Source organism: Oryx dammah, unplaced genomic scaffold, assembly GCF_014754425.2.
Source record: "Oryx dammah isolate SB20612 unplaced genomic scaffold, SCBI_Odam_1.1 HiC_scaffold_5, whole genome shotgun sequence".
NCBI lineage: Eukaryota > Metazoa > Chordata > Mammalia > Artiodactyla > Bovidae > Oryx > Oryx dammah.
The window spans coordinates 1,713,558-1,731,415 of NW_024070189.1; the positions used below are offsets into that span (position 1 = coordinate 1,713,558).

Below are 17,858 nucleotides of genomic sequence, written 5' to 3' on the forward strand. Positions count from 1 at the left end.
AGGGCTGGAAGGGGAGCCTGCAGACAGCGGCCTGGAGCGGGGAGCCCAGGGCTGGAAGGGGAGCCTGCAGACAGCAGCCTAGAGCGGGGAGCCCAGGGCTGGAAGGGGAGCCTGCCTGCAGAGAGCGGCCTGCAGTGCAGGCCACAGAGGGTCCCCCATCGTGCTACGGAAGGAGGGGTCAGGCAGCAAGGGCCATGCGCCCCTGTTATGTTTTGGAGGTCTGCAGACACTCTTCTCATGGGAATACTGTGAGGTGATGGGCCAAGGCAGACCTCCAGTCTTGCCTGAAGGCCAATCTCTCCTGACATTATTTTAGTGGGAAAAATGCACTGCAGTCTCTAAACAAAGAGCGCATTATTTTATGCTGGGAGATGCCAACACACCAAAAACAAGAACACAATCCAAAATGCCTAGCTCTGGCTTCTGGATTGAGTTACTTTTGTCTTTCTTCTAGTATAACCGGGGAATTACTCTGGATGCCTTTTAACTACGAAGTGTTCTTTGACTGAATATGTACATCAGTGTCCTTCAACGATTACTTTCCCGTTCTCAGGGATCAGGGGATGGAGAGCAATTCTTTAAAGAATCCCTTCGGATCCCTGGCAAGTTTTAAACTGTCAGAGATGTGTGCTAAGAGTCACAGACCAGCACAGAAACCGGAACCGAGTGATGTCTAACGTAGAGCAAGTGAAACCCTCAGTCGTGTCCGACTCTGCGACCCCGTGGACGGCAGCCCACCAGGCTCCTCCGTCCGTGGGATTCTCCAGGCAAGAGTACTGGAGTGGGCTGCCATTTCCTTCTCCAGATATGTAATGCGAAACAGCCCCAAATGCTTAGTTCTGACCACGTGGTCAGGCATTAGCTTATACCTATGGCATTTCTGTCTTCGCTCTTCCTGGTCAGACTGTTAAACCGCTTATTTCCTCTGCTAAAACCCTGGTCTGCACCTGTGTTGGCATGTACTCTAAGTATCATCAGGACCACAATGCATGTCTACAAAGAGCTTCTGTTTCCAAAAGCTCTCACAGCATTATCTCACCCGCTTCTCATACCAGACCTGAAGCAGGCGTATCTGCCATGAGGCCCATTTCATACATGGCAGCGGAAGTCAGTGGGCATGCAGCGGGGGTGCAGGCAGTCCGTCTGCCCAGAGGTGAGAGGGGCAACGGGCCGCCACGTGACCGCAGCCAGTGGGGGCCAGCCTGCAGGGTCCACGGCTATGAACCAGCGGGGAAAGTGAAAGTGGTAGTCGCTCAGTCGTGTCTGACTCTTTTTGACCCCATGGGCCGTAGCCCTCCAGGCTCTTCTGTTCCCCGGACTCTCCAGGCCAGAACACTGGAGTCAGCAGCCATTCCCTTCTGCAGGGGATCGAACCCGGGCCTCCCGCACTGCAGGCAGCTTCTCTCCTGTCTGAGCCACAGGGAAGCCGGCCCTGGGAGGCAGTGGGGTTTATGTTGGCTGCACGGGGGTGGCTGCGGCCTGGGGGAGCTTGGTTGCCACATGCAGGCTCTCAGGCGCAGCCTGCAGGATACAGTGCTCTGACTAGGGCCTGAAGCCGGGCCCCCTGCACTGGGAGTGCAGAGTCTGAACCACTGGAACACGGGCAAAGTCCTGGCAATGGAATTTTTAACCACAAAAGTGATTAGATCTGTATCACAGGAAGACAGCCAACAGCAGGAAAAATGAACTCAACAGGTCACCACGACAAAGAGGTAATCTGGAAAACAAGGGAAAACCCTGGAGGGAAAATCCCTGCACTCGACACCCCACCTTTACCCTGTAGAGGGACAAGCCTCTACCAATCAGCCAGTGCTCCTTCCAGAACACCAACACAGGAAAGGCTGCCCGAGAAGGGAGGCTAAGGAACAGCGGCACTGTGGACCCGAAAGCCCCAGGCGCCTTCTGCTGGCTAGTGCCCTCCACCATCCCCACCCAGAGGGCGCTCCGGGGGCTCGGAGCCTGGCGTCTTCACTCTCTTCTATCTTTCTCTCGAGCCCAGAAGTCAATGACAGGTCACCTCAGGGAGGCTGCCCGGCTCGACTGTGTTCTTTCCCTGAGTCAGAGTAGACCTGCAAAGGCCACAGCAAAACCCTAGAGGGAACGCTCTCAGGACGCACTTGTTCAACAGAGGGTCACGCAGCGCCTACTGGGTGCAGATTCTGCTCTCAGTGGGGGGACACAGCAAGGAGCCAAAGGAAAGTGCAGGTCTCAGGGCTCCTCCATCCTGACCCGCACCAGGTCTCAGGGCTCCTCCACCCTGACCCGCACCTCCTGCCTTCAGTGCTTCCGTGTGCTGGTAGCTCTTTCCGACGACTCTACCCCCAGAAATCTGCAGAGTCTTCTATTCCCTGACTTCCTTCGGAATTCCACTCCCTTATCACCTTTTCTGCAAAGCCTTCTCCAACCGTCCTATTCAGACCACCTCCTGAAGGTGCTCTTCCCTCCTTTTCTCCCTTCAAAACAATGCTTATTACCATCTAACATGTGTTCTCTGAGTTTTGATCTTCATTTTTCTCCTCCTACTAGAATCTAAGCTTCAGAAAGGCAGGGGCTCTTGTCTGCTTGGGTCATGGCTGCGCCCCTGAGTGCCTTTAGTGATACTGGCTCATAGCAGGTGTGGGACCAACCCTAAAGCTCACTCACGTGATCTTCTGTGTGCCCGTGACACAGAGGTACACGCACAGGCCTCTAACACCCCCTTGGATTCACCATTACTCGTCACATGTATTCTCCTACACACTCAGGCCTAAGTTCCCTACTGTGGACATCCAGTTTTAAAGCACTAAATGTCCAAATCTGTATGTACTGATCCTTCCTTTATTCGATGCGCTCAGGGTTTTCTTCTTAAGCTCAGCATTTCTCCCTCTTACGCTGTCTTTGAACACGAACCCTCTCTTCTTTTCACACTCAGCTAATTTTTCATATTTCCCGCAGAATCCATAACCACCTACTATTTCCAGCTAGGAGTATGTCAATCCACAATATCAAAACAGCTCCACAAAACATAAAAATGCCAAACCTCTCATCTTTTTTTTTTTTCAATGCAATCTGACTTTAAAATTAGGCATACAGGTAAACCCAAGCAATCTGAGTTAACATTCCGTACCTAACAAAATCTTCCCTTGTTACATCCTCTAACATATCTTTATACCTCTCCTACATAGCTGGTTTCTCAATGCTAAGGTTTAGGAGCATTTTAGGATTTTTTATGTTTTTTAGGAGAACAGATACAAACGTACAAAGCCTCTGGTACAGAAATAATTAAACACTGTGCTTTCTGTCTCTCTAACTCCTGAGAAACACTGGCTAATAGGCAGAAACAAATGGCAAACACCAGCAGAGCTGATCCTCAGGCCTCGTTCTCCTCGTTCTCCCACCTACTACTAGTTATGTGACCTCAGGCCAGCTTCAGCTTCTTTATCGTAAATAGAAGCTGATTCTTCCCGATCTGCTCACCACACAGGACTTTTATGAGAATAAAATAAGTCTAAGGACATTCTCTAAACTCTACAGAAACAGCCAGACAAAAGGTATAGTGATGCCGCCTAAAGGTGAAGTGCTCTTAGTCATTCCCTGAAGCAGAGTAAACCTCACAGTTTTCTTACTCCCACCCCTTATACCAAGTATAATACAAAGTCAGTTTTTTATAGATGTACTTGGGGATATACCTTCGACTGCATTGTCCTCAGATTAACCAGGTGAATGTCACAGGGCAAAGGTGACAGCAAGGGAGAGAAGTCACCCAGCAGCTGAAGGGTGGGCACAGGGATCTTTTCTGTCATTGGGAAGATAGGGTGATTCAGGAAAGAAGATGTTATGTGGCTAAGGAGCGAAGGGTAACTGATTGCCTTCTGGTCTTCTTCCTGTCAAGATAAAACAAGAATGCGTAACAGTTAGATATCTGCAATTCTCATAGTATTAACTAAATCAGCAGGCAGGGTTCAGACAGGAAAGAAATATAAAAATATATTAATACTTTGGTTTCACTATATTTTATAAATAAGTTTAGACAATGCACAGCAGATTACCAAGTTCAGTTCTAAGCAACAGAAGAAAACAGTGTCCACTTGACATTAACTTCCATGTTTAGAAACATCTCCTCTCCACTGCTTTAAAACTACAAGACTCGAGAACATTTTCCACATTCTAGGACAAGGAATTACTTTATATGAAGATTCTTTCTCAATCTACCACAAAACTCTTAAAGTGGACAGATGAGGATGTTCATATATCTTGTATATCATCAAATGTTATCTCTTTTCCCTCAGGTTTTATCTATCATATTTTCATGGTTTCATTTATACATTTGACTAGACTGTGAAGTTATGTACCAATCCAAAATTATGTTCTATAAGTTCTATATATAGAACTTTATATGAAAATTCTTTATATATATATATTCTATATATAAAATATATAAAGTTATATTCTACCCAATGATAGGATTTTTTTAAAAAATCAAAATAAATAAGGCTTTAAAATAACACAGGTAGCATATCTATATCATCTATTTTCTTTAAATTTGGTAAAATCACTGCAGATGTTTCGCTTTACTTTATTCCAAAAGCTGGAACTGCTACATCTGTTACAGAGTAGTTATCACACGTTTACATGGTGTACAATTACTCAGTATAATTTTAAAATACTTTAGTCTTTGCTATGGTGTGTGGTTACAGAGAAGCATTTCAGCACGTTCAAGCATTAAGTAAATCTACCAGGACTGGGGAATATACATATGGTAGATGACATACACAATTAATTAAATCAGCGACTAAGTAGAATCTTAACCAATAATGTCTAAGGTGTACAAGCAGACCCAGAGAAGCACTAAGAACAAAACGTAATTTATGTAGAAAGGCCTTGTGATCACCAACAACACTTGGGGACATTTCCATTTTGTATTGTATTTTTGGAAATGACTATTTCACTGATATCTTCTGATTTTGCATATTTTTTAATAGATGGCTCAAATAAAAGGTTTGACAACCTATCTGTGTGAAAAGACAAGATTTATAGAAGATAAAGAGCTTAAAATTCAGAATGTCAGATTAGCACTGAACAGAGGGTGTTAGCAAAGAGTGGTGAGCATGTTGCCAGCAGCAAACTGCAGATGTCATTACAATTCAGACTATGAATAGAGAAAAAAAAATTAAGGCAACAGAGGGACACTACAATATTAAAAGACTGACAAAAAACATTAGGTAAAAAATATTAAGTTAAAAATTTATCCATCCCACATTCTTTTTTAAGGAAAGATTAAATAAAGTATATACAATATTCTTCAACAACATTGAAATTTAATGCAGCTTGTAGAGTAACATGAAGAGAGAGGGAACATTTTCAACAAGAAGCTTTAAATGGACTCAAAGATCAAAGGACTTCATAATCTAGGTCAGGACTGCTGACAAAACCACTTTTGAGAAATAAAAGATAAAAGCTTCTTACAGAAGGGAAAACACCTGCTTTATCAGATTCAGAGGCATTAAGTCCCTTCTAGGTCAAGACACATTCAGAAAAAGCTCTCTGGCTTTGTTCTACGCTCTTGGAGGAATCCTTGGACATTTCAGTGAGATGGTTGGATACTAACTGATAGATTATCTATACCTCAGAAGTAATAATGTGCAAACTAGCATGCCTTCAAACCCAAATCAGGTCTCCTGACCGTCAGTGTTTCCCCCAGATTGACCAGAATGGCTTGGGAAGCTTTTACGAAACCTAGATCCTTGGACCTGAACCAAAATCTACTGAATCAGAATTCTAAGGAGAGGGGCCTGGGAAGGTCAAGTTAAAAGCCCCCACGTGACTGTCACAGTCAGGCCCACTCTGCTCTACTGGCCTGTATGATACAGGAACTGCCACCACAGCACCCTCCCAACCTTTCAGAGCAAACAGAGCTCACGCTGGAATTAAAAGTATAAGCCTTACTGTTCAACCAGTTCAGGATGAAAAAAAACAGATGCAGACTCAGGAGCACGGTAAGGAAAAGCCTCGTCAAACAACACACTGTCGTGAATATGAGTATTCTGGGCATTCAAGAACTGTGCTATTTATGTTCTCCTAAGCAGGAAAGGAAGAGAAGTTTATGTAAGAGTTGTGGCTCAGTGCCAGAAGAGCTTCAAGAACACAAACACTTCTGGACGCTGGCCAGGCTGGATGAGGCAAAGACTCAGGCAAAGCACCACGGCTCACACACCTTCGTAACAGCTCTACAGCAATAAGGGCTTGACAATATAGTCACCTGTGAAGCTCTCACTGCTTTGATTAACCTCCTAGAAAGGTAACCTTTTAACCATAACCCTGATGATAAACTCAAAATTTATAAAATAAATTTGCTAGAGGAAATTTTACATGTTTGTGTGACCTACAAACCAATGTCACAATAAATGATACAGCACTACTACTACAAACAGTGCTTGCTTTCTTGCAGGTTGGGAGGCTTCAGACTGTCTATGTCTGGCTTTCTCTCTGCAGCCTACCCGAGAGGGAAGAGAATTTCTAGCACGTTCTGATGCAAACCACATTAAGTTGAGATCTTCTCCACTGGGTTTATGCCCTTATTTCATAAGTCAGACCTTCCTGCCAGGCTTCTTGGTGCCCCTCATTAAGCCCACTTGAGTTATCCACTGCCTAAATATCAAAGCGTTCCATTTCATCTACATAAAAACCTGCTAAATTATTAAGGAAGAGATCATTCTTTTTAGTCACCCTTGCTTATTCAGAACGACCTGACAAAATGAGAACCAGATGTTGGTGATTAATTAATTATTTTATTAACAAGCGATGCAATATAAATGACAGAGAGAAAATTACTGTAGGAGAAAGAGTGGGGTAAAAAGACAAACAGAGAGGAGGAGAGAGAAAGAATGAAAACACACAGAGTGGTAAGACTTCATGCAGAGCTGAAGCCTAGCAATATATGGGCCAAGTTACCCTGTTAGACATAGAAAACACCCTCTCCCACAACACAAGAGATGACTCTACACACAGACATCACCAGATGGTCAACACCGAAATCACACTGATTATATTCTTTGCAGTCGAAGATGGAGAAACTCTATATAATCAGCAAAAACAAGACCAGCAGCTGACTGTGGCTCACATCATGAACTTCTTCTTGCCAAATTCTGACTTAAACTGTGGGAATTTAAATAGGGAAAACCATTAGACAATTTGGATATGACCTAAATAAACTCCCTTACGATTATACAGTGGAAGTGACAGATTCAAGGGATCAGATCTGATAGACAGAGTGCCTGAAGAACTATGGCCGGAGGCTCGTGACCTTGTACAGGAGGCAGGCATCAAGACCATCCCCAGAAAGAGGAATGCAAAGGCACCATGGCTGTGTGAGGAGGCCTCACAGACGGCCGAGAAAAGGGGAGGCGGGAGGAGGCCTCACAGACGGCCGAGAAAAGGGGAGGCAGAAGGCAAGAGAGAGAAGCAGAGATCTGAATGCAGAGTTGCAAAGAAAAGCAAGGAGATAAGAAAGTCTTCCTCAGTCATCAGTGCAAAGAAGCAGAGAAAAACAACAGAATGGGAAAGGCTAGAGATCTCTTCAAGAAAATTAGAGATACCAAGGGAACATTTCATGCAAAGATGGGCTTGATAAAGGACAGAAATGGTACGGACCTAACAGAAGCAGAAGAGATTAAGAAGAGGTGGCAAGAATACACAGGAGAACTAGACAAAAAAGATCTTCACGACCCAGATAACCACAATGGTGTGAACACTCACCTAGAGCCAGACACCCTGGGCTGTGAAGTCAGGTGGGCCTTAGGAAGCATCACTACAAACAAAGCTAGTGGAGGTGATGGAATTCCAGTTGAGCTATTTCAAATCCTAAAAGATGATGCTGTCAAAGTGCTGTACTCAATATGCCAGCAAATTTGGAAAACTCAGCAGTGGCCACAGGACTGTAAAAGGTCAGTTTTCATTCCAATCTCTTAGTAAAGGCAGGGGAACCAGAGATCAAATTGCCAACATCTGCTGGATCATCGAAAAAGTGAGAGAGTTCCAAAAAACATCTATTTCTGCTTTACTGACTGTGCCAAAGTCTTTGACCGTGTGGATCACAATGAACTGTGGAAAATTCTGAGAGATGGGAATACCAGACCACCTGACCTGCCTCCTCAGAAATCTGTACACAGCTCAAGAAGCAACAGTTACAGCCGGACGTGAAACAATGGACTGCTTCCAAACTGGGAAAAGAATACGTCAAGGCTGTATATTGTCACCCTGCTTATTTAACTTATATGCAGAGTACATCATTCAAAACACTGGGCTGGATGAAGCACAAGCTGGAGTGAAGATTGCTGGGAGAAATATCAATAACCTCAGATATGCAGATGACACCACCCTTAGGGCAGAAAGTGAAGAGGATCTTCAGAGCCTCTTGATGAAGGTGAAAGAGGAGAGTGAAAAAGCTGGCTTAAGAGTAAGATCATGGCATCCGGTCCCATCACTTCATGACAAATAGATGGGGAAACAATGGAAATAGTGACAGAGTTTATTTTCTTGGACTCCAAAATCCCTGCAGATGGTGACTGCAGCCATGAAATTAAAAGAACCCTTGCTCCTTGGAAGAAAATCTATGACTAACCTAGACAGCATATTAAAAAGCAGAGATATTACTTTCCCGACAAGGTCCATCTAGTCAAAGCTATGGTTTTTCCAGTAATCACGTATGGATGTGACAGCTGGACCATAACGAAGGCTGAGCACCAAAGAACTGATGCTTTTGAACTGTGGTGTTGGAGAAGACTCTTGAGAGTTCCAGGGACTGCAAGGAGATGAAACCAGTCAATCTGAAAGGAAATCAGTCCTGAATACTCAATGGATGAACTGATGCTTAAGCTGAAGCTACAACAGTTTGGCCACCTGATGCAAAGAATGGACTCACTGGAAAAGACCCTGATACTGGGAAAGACTGAAGGCGGGAGGAGAAGGGGACGACAGAGGATGAGATGGCTGGATGGCATCACCGACTCGATGGACAGGGGTTTGGGTGGACTCTGAGAGCTGGACAGGGAGGCCTAGTGTGCTGCAGTCCATGGGGTTGCAAAGAGTTGGACACGACTGAGCGACAGAGCTGACTGACCCTACCAGACATGTCCTGGCAGCTCCTCATGGTATTAAAACAGTGCTTGTTTTTAAGAAAAACAAACAAACGAACCCAAGAGATTTCATATTTAAAGTCATCAAAATGACTACAGTAAGGAAAACTTATCCAAACAGATACTTTTTTCTTTTTCACCCCAAGCACTGGGACATGAAGTCCCACTGGGCCCCCACCTCGAGTGGAAACAGCCATCTGGGGCTGCGCTGTGGCTCTGACGTGGGCCAGGCAGCCATCCTCACGTTCAGCAGACCCTCTGGTCACCTAACGTAAGCATCTCCCTTAAACCTGACCAGCCTCCTCCTTGGTATCATCTTCCGGAGCCCAGTCGGCACTTGTGACTGTCGCCTGACGGGTCCACAATCCCTCCCCTTTGGCCCAGCTGTGACACATGACCACCTCCAGTGCAACGACTCTCAGTTCCCCTGCACTATTATTCTAGTTGCTAGCAGGAAGGGGCTAGGAAGTGGGGGTCAAAGAAACAAATCCTAAAAAGTCAACGCTAGTGAGACAATTTCTATCTTGTTCTTCTGCTGAGCCTTGAGCATCATTACTGTGAAAGACCCCACAAAGTCGCAGTCCCTGCTGGGCATCTACACCTCTCCCAGTGATATTTATTGTTCCAATCTTGTTCTCACTGCCTCTGCAAAGGACCTGAGAACAGGATGCTTCCATTTAGTCATCCAGGATTATCACCATGAGGCTACAGCAGGTTCAAAGCTTCCCACTAAAAAGCCGTCCTTTCCAGGGAATGTCTACCCATGTCAGTTTCTACCATCGACATTTTAGTCACTAGTCTGGTTGAAAATAAAAACACTTTCAAGAAAGTTTAAGTTACGTAATATGTAACATTTCTTAATCAAATGTCATTTTAATTAATTTCACTAGAAATTAAAATGTTCTCTTCTCTGGTTCATTTTTTATTTAAAAGAAGCTATTGACTTAAGCCCAAGAATCTATAGTTGAGCAAAAGAAGAATTTAACCAAGATAGGATTATAAAAACTTTGAATCAAACTGAAATCAATCACTATGCAAAGAGTTCTGAATGAGAATAAACAAATTATTTAACTTCTAAGTGAAAGCTTTCTAGATCTGACATAAAAAAATTCTTATTGCTATAGATAACAGAAGTTTTGTCAAGAAGTTAGTATCTGTGGAGAGAAAAATCATCAAAGCCAGAAACATTTCAGGAGAAGCAAAAGATAGTAGCTGCCAGCACCCAGACAATGATTTTTCTATGCCATTTTAGTCCTAAAACTAAGCTATCTTGTCAGTAATTGATTTAAACCATGAGTCCCAAGAACTGGTATAAATTTTGACATCTAAAATGGATATTAAAACCTTTTTCCTAAAAGATTCTAAATACGGAGAGAATCGTTTGCCTTAATAAGCTGCTGCCATTTCACTAAAGCAACCAGTATTTTATTTTTAAGACGCCTACCGCAGGCACGGAGCCGGCCGGGGGTACATGGAGCGGCGCACACGCGCCCCTGGAATCCAGGGGGCAGGACGCGCACGTGGCGACAGGCAGCGAGCAGTGGCTGCGGTGAGGACAGCAGGGCTCTTCCAGCTCAGGCCCTGCAGCACTTGTGTGCTCACGCACGCAACACACACTGGGTGTCTGCTGTGCCAGGGAGCATCCCAGAAGCAGACGGGGATGCGACTCTCCAGCCCACAGGAAGAGCAGGACAACGGCCACACACACACCACACAGGACCCGCGCATGGTTCTGAGGGCGGCTCCGATCCGGCCAAGCCGCAGAAGCTGCCGAAGGAGACTCACATCTGAACGCCTAATTATGAAGAATCGCTGGGTAGAGATTGAAAGGCGTGTGTAAAGCTGCGGGGAGGCTGGGTGCCCGGGAGCCACTGAGGACTGAGGGAAAGCAGCTGGCGCAGAGCAGGAACAGGGAGACCACGCATCAGTAGAGGAGAAGGCGGGCCAGGTGGGGCCACGAGCACGGGGCTCCGCGAGCCACTGTCGGGAGCAACGCGAAGGCAGAGGCGGGAAGCAGGGCTTCGGAAACAAAGCTACTGCTCAGTGGGTTCAGAGCAGACGGGGCAGAAAGAAGCCGGCGGGGTGGGTGCGCACAGCCGCCCTCCAGAGAACACAAGGTGGTAGTGAGAATTAGCAATCACGTGTGTAGATCTGAAATATTCAGGCAGCGACACAGCCTAAAAGAAGGTGAAGACTGGTGTGCGAAGAGAGCAGGTGGGAGGAACGTCCACCAAGGACGACGCTCAGGGGTCTGTCTGTGCTGCTCCGAAAGCAGTGCTGGTTATCAAGAGAGGGGGCGCTTGGAAGGGGGCGATCAGGACGGTGGCTCTGAGTGTGTCAGGCTTGAGATGCCCTTACAAATGCACAAAGAAATGCCAGGAAGCAACCAGATGGGTGGGTCTCAAGGCGAGGGGTGAAACTGAAGCGGAGGGTTTCTGTCAGTTCCACCGATGCGGAGGAATAACACACCAAGTGAGGCGAGGGAAAGGCCGGGGGCTGAGCCTGGAGGGCTCTAATATTTAAAGCTGAATACAGAGCTATCGGAGAGACAGAGAAAGAACCGTCCAGGGGCAGGAGAAAAACCAAGTGCACAGGGTCCCCAGGAGCCCTGGCTCGGCAGTGTTTCAGGATCGGACAACAGCCAGAGTCAGATGCTGTTGCGGGAGGAGATAAGATGACGACTGACCAGGCCCGCTGGGGCGAGCGCGGGAGCCCAAGCCTGCCCGCAGTACAGCGGAACGAGGGGAGTGATGGCACCAAGGCAGCCCGCAGCCCGGCGGAGGGGCCGGTGCAGGGAGACGCGGCTGAGGGGCTGAGCGTCAGCAGCGGGCGGCTGTGCGTTTAACTGAGCATTAACGATGCTTACAAGCCAGCACAAAGGCTGCAGGGGCAGGGCCGGGGACGCGGGGAGGATGACTACCGAAGGGTCCTGGGGAGGGCGATGCATTGGCTCCGGGATGGTGGAGGGCCGGCCGAGGAGGAGAGGAGGCCAGCACCGGGAGAGGGAGGCGGGCAGCAGACGCCCGGGGTCCAGCACCGGGAGAGGGAGGCGGGCGGCAGACGCCCGGGGTCCAGCACCGGGAACCCTGGAGCGCCGCTCCTTCTGCAAGGCGGACGGGAGGCCGCCGGCTGCTCTCTGACGGTCGGTGCAGAGAGCCAGAGGGCAGAGCAAGGAGGAGGAGGGCCGCGTTGGGGCCCCTGAAGTGGGGGCCTGCAGCTGAGGGCTCTGCGGGGAACTGGTGTTGTCTTCTCAAGGAGTATATTGTCAGGTGAGTTCAGATCCAACAGAATCGTTGCCAGACTGCACAGAATGCTGGATTTCTGCTTTGAGAAGTGAAAGCTGAACAAGAAAGCAGCCAAGTAAGTCCACTTTCAGCAGAGGAGCCCAGACTAGCAGGAGGGCACTGGAGCTTCAAGCACACCCCACTGACCAAGCCTAGCCTCCTGAGCATGTGGCGAAGCTCGAGTCTTTAAACTGAACTCTTGTCTCTGTCAAAGTAATTTCAGGAAATTTCATTCAAACTGATGGCTAAACATTCTTTTCTATCTACATAATAAGCAAAACAAAAAATAAAATGCTTCAATATAAATCTTACATGGTACACATAACAAGTTCTCTTTCTTGTGAATATAGGCTAAGTCTAACATGAAGACATCTCAATATCAGAAAATGCAAAAAATAAAGTATAAGGTCACAGTTTTGGATGGCAAAGAACAGTCAGCATTGGAACATGAGAGCTTCTTTCCTACCATAGTCATGACACTTCTTTTTTCTAGTAGTATTCGAAATAAATTAGCTGTAATCTTGTTATCATGGACGCCTTGCTCAAGGCCACGATTATCATCTTGCATGAGTCTTCGATCCATGATAACTTCAATCTGACCTAGCAAACAAGGAAACAAACAGGCCAGGGTTATTCACTGAGCATCTCACAAATACAAAGCAGAGTCTAGAGTTATGCTTCCCCTCCAGCCAGGGAAGCCAGGGGGTTCCTTCTGATAACAGCTCAGAGCATTTAGTATAAATTCACAAAACAGGATTGTATTTCTCCTTGTCTTCATCAGCATTTTGTAAAATCTAGTAAGAAATTTAAATGGGACAGAAGAGATCAAAATGAAAGTAAAACTTAAAAATATTGATTGAAAGAGTAAAGTCCTCCAAAATTTTTAGCAACAGCATTTGGAATTGAAAAATGTTTATGAGGTTCATTACGAAATATATATATCACACATGGAGTAATAACAAAAATACAGAAGGACAGATCTAAAAAGGATCTGAAGTAACATTTTAGGTTACTTGATGTGTGGAGATTCTCTGAAGCCCGAGGATTTGGGGACACCCACTGTGTAACCCCTTCCCTCTCTGATACTGTATTAGTGATTTCCTAGCTGTGTTTTCTCCTTTAGCTCAAAAAGTTGTTATATTTGGTTCCTCTATTTGCTATGTAGTAATTCTACAGCTCCTCTAGTTTAAGCTATAACTGTGTTAGGTTATGAAATTACAAACTAAAAGAAAATCACCAGAGACATATTTATATGTAGATGATTATTCCAAAAAAACCCCATTAAAGTTATAATACTTTAAATATATTGGAGAAGGAAATGGCAACCCACTCCAGTGTTCTTGCCTGGAGAACTCAATGAGCAGAGGAGCCTGGTGGGCTACAGTCCGGGATCACAAAGAGTCGGACACGACTAACACACACACACACTTAAATATATATATTCACCTATCCATCCATTAATATTTGCTACTGCACTGAGCAATCACTTGGAGTAAAAGGAAAATTTATAGAATGTGTTAGTAACTAGTATGCTCACACAGGTAAACCAACTCTGGTTCCTTCCTTCCAGTTTGGGTAACCAGTACATAAAGTTATCATGGAGGGTTAGAGTTTCCATTGTCGCTTTCCCCACACTTTGTAAGACAGTTGTCTAGAAGGTGCTCCTCAGGCCCTGGGGCTAACTTGTCTCGAGTTCTATCACTTCACATCCAAAGTAGTCTATCAATCTCTCCGTTCTTTCTAAGTCTTCTCCCTGACTTCAAATATTAGCCCACACACTATGTGCCACATAGTAAGGTCCTCGCCTATACTCAAATTGTTTTATGTCTATAGTCATGCAAACTCGAGGGTACCTGGGTGTCTATCGCGGGTTCTTTATCAGAGAAGTGAGACAACACTGTTAGATGCATGACTGCTTGAACCCTAAGGTCTAGTTCCCTATGTAGAGCCCAAACGGGGGAATTTTAGGCAGGGTTTAAAAATGGGTAGCTCAGGAGTCGTATCTGACACCAACAGGTTTTCCATTCTGATTATTAAAAAATTATGTCAACATTTACAGAACGGGAGACTTCCTGTAAAATTCCAGATAGGCTTTCTGTAAAAAACTGAAGAAGGTGGCAACACTGGGCCAGTTCCCCGCGGCCACAAGGTCTGTACACCGGGGGTGTGCTCTGCAACCCCCCACGTCTCAGCACTGCCTACTGGATGCCCGAGGCGAGGCCAGTTTTATAGCTGCATTCATGTCTTCACGACACGATCTCAGGACTTTGTGTGATGAAGGCCACAAAGAAAAATGATGAAAAATGATAGAGTTTTCTGTGTATGGAAGTACAGAATGTATGCATGTGCCCACCATGAAATGAATATGCCAGGCAAGCACACTCATTTATTACCTGCCCATTTATTACACTTGTCTTAGCAACCCTTAGCATGTAAGCAAAGAGGAGCAACTGACATGTAAATAGCTGAAAACAGGTCCTACGAAGGACAAGCCTCCCAATAGGAAGTTTCACAGGAAACGGCCCGCGTCTGCCATCCCTTCCCTCCTTCCCCCCCGCTGCGGTCTGCCGGGCGCCTGCGCTGAAGGGCCTGCCGCCTCTGTCGCCGTGTCCGTGTCACCTCTGCCCCCTTTCCCCTTTCAGGTGGCAGCATCCTAGGAGGACGTGACTCAGAAAAGGACCTACGTGTGAAGGGCCACTTTCCCCTTTTGCAACCCTGGTTAATTTATTAATATCTAAACTTCAAATTATCTAAATTTAGTTTAGTCGGAGTCTGAATTTCCAAATCCATTCAGTCACAACAATGACAGAATTTTGCAAACAATGGGCTATTGGGAAAAGTAAATTATCTTTAAAAATCATCAGTTTTGTGAACTTTTGGGTCTGTTTTCATCTGTAGATTGAGGAAGTTGATTATTTTATGTCAGTCTCACAAAACTCAAAATTAACTAACAATCTGGTTCTAAAAAGAAAAAAGCTTGTTTGTGACTGAGGAAGATAACACACACGTGACTAACCGCAAGTGAGACTAGTAAGAGCCAGAGAATCTGGAGTACACACCACTTTTCAGACTCGAGACACCCAAAGACTGAGCAGAGAGCAGAGTCAAGCGGCGCTCGGCATCCTGGATGTACGCCATCGTAGTCATGGGATAGACGTTTGCTTGGAGAGGCAGTTTGCTCATTGTCACTCTAGGTTGAATCTGCAAGACCAAACAATTATCGTTAAGAAAAAAAGAAAATTCAGTGATACTTACACACGTACTTAAAAACATTAACTACTGACTACAGATGGCTTTTTTCCCAAATGGAAAAAGGTACGGCACCTTTCCTGTCCAACAGAGCAGCTAACAGAAATTAAAACATTCTTCAAGATGTAGAAAAATCATGAGCATCTTAGAAAAATTTTAAGTGAGAAAGGCAGAACTTATCTAGATTTTTTAAAATAGGCATTACTATTTAAATTCAGAATAAAAATCCTTTACAAAAGTCTTCTAGCTCTCCATATTTGCATAAAACAGTTATAAAGGTATTAAGTATTCATTTCTCCTCTAATTCTAACAGACTGCTTTTGTAATGAATGCAAAGCATAATAGCTCCCTATCCCCTTTCAAGAAATTTCTCTCATAATTCTTGAGTCAGTTTTAATAAATACCACACATCTTGCCACCATATCCTCTAACATACTATGTTGTAATAATCAAATGCATTTTTATATTTAAAAACTATTCAATGCTTACTCTTCTTGTTTAGTTTCAATGTAGGCAATTCCAAAGTCCAGTTTTTCTTGGTTTAGTATCTGAGTGCATGAAATACAACTCTACCTTTAGTTTTTGAGAGAGACTGATAATGAACTAAGCTGGCTGGGTCAAGGAGACTCACTCAAACCTCAGGAAGAGATGTCAAACAGAGAAACTATTATCAGAAATCTTACTCATACCACATAAAAATGTCATGTCTTCTTTTAAACTCATGAAACTTTAACATGGAACTCAGAACAGGGGAAGCACAATGTAAGCATAACAGATAACACGCACTGAGTGTCCCTTAACACCAGGCAGGGTACTGGGTATTTCACAAATAAGATCTTTAATCTTCACGACAACGCTGCAGTAGGTCATTCAATTTACTGGTTCCCAATAGAGTCCCCCCAAATTCATGCTCACTCAGAGCCTGTGAGTGTGATTTTATTTTGAAATGTGGGCTCTGCAGATATAACTAGGTCACACTGAGTTGGGGTGGGTGATAATCTAAAGAACAGCACCCTCACGAGAAACGGGGAATCTGGGCATGCAGACATGCAGAGTCTCGAGGAGAGAGTCTCGAGGAGGTCGCCTGAGAGCAGAGGCAGGAACCGTAGCGATGTGTCTGAAATGCACGGAGCGCCAAGGACTGCCAGTGACCACCAGAAGCCAGAGGGCAAGGCCCCCTTCCCTAGAGCTGGCCGAGGGGGCAGGCCCCGGCTACACCTCCACTTTGGCTTCGGAAGCCCAAAACTGCGAGGGAATACATTTTTGTTGTTTTAAGTCACCCAGTTTGTGGAGGTTTATCACAGCCTTAGGAAATTAACAACCTGGTAGGGGAAAAAAACCCCACAAAACCTTGTAAAATGTTTTTTAAAAAGGAAGGAAGGAAAGCTAGCTAGCAAGAAATTGCCAATCCTGATCTTTCTACTCCAACTATGTTTATACTTAAAAAAAAAGACATCTAAAACTGTCACAACTGTGTAGCTGTTACCCTCCTCATTTGTGGGTCTAGATTTCTAGTTTGGCCCAAGCAACTATTATTTTCAAAGCATAAGAAATGGCCTGTTCTAAAAAAGAAGTAACGTTTAGCTTACAGTCTTAAAAATAATATTTTCCTATTTATTAATGTGCTCTATCTTTATAAAGAAAATTCACATTTTCATTTTTACTAAGTTTTTTCATTCATGTATACACCCACATATACAAATTATTGCTTCTGTAGGACTTAGAAAAGCCTTTCTTTTGTACACAAGGAAAATGAATCACCATAAAGCCAGGGCTTCATCTGAAAGCCAAACAGCTGTAGTAGAATTAACAAGTTAATTTAAAATGCATGCTGCAATTTTTATGCTTTGCAAAGGTTTAAATTTAACTTTTGCAGGAAATTGTAGAAGAGAAAATTATCACAATCCTTTCCACTCATCCCAGTTGAAAGTCAGAGTAATAGCATTTGTGAAATTATTTCTATTTGTAGTCAGAAATTTCGAAAATGCTAATGTCTCAGAGACATACTTATGTTTTTAATAGTATTATTTCAAATATATGTTGTTATACACATCTACTCTGCATACAGATTTAGGTAGCAATCAAAAGAGCTCTAGTAAATTAGAGAAATGAAAATCTGAAAAAAAGTTTACGAATCAATTTTCCCATCACTATTTCAAACTATTTCACAAACACTTTGATTAAATAGAGCTATTCACATTTCTAAACAGAG

At 44.6% G+C, this 17,858-nt stretch overlaps 1 protein-coding gene across 1 annotated transcript in view; it reads right to left on the bottom strand.

Moving 5' to 3' along the window:
* Positions 1–17,858, bottom strand: part of MAN2A1 (mannosidase alpha class 2A member 1) — a 157,817-nt gene that overhangs the window by 10,753 nt on the left and 129,206 nt on the right. Inside the window, exons 17-19 of the mRNA XM_040239693.1 lie at positions 15,457–15,598; positions 12,864–12,997; positions 3,669–3,863 (exon numbers count right to left, since the gene is read on the bottom strand). Coding sequence (XP_040095627.1) covers positions 3,669–3,863; positions 12,864–12,997; positions 15,457–15,598 — 471 coding nt within the window. The remainder of the gene's footprint in view (positions 1–3,668; positions 3,864–12,863; positions 12,998–15,456; positions 15,599–17,858) is intronic.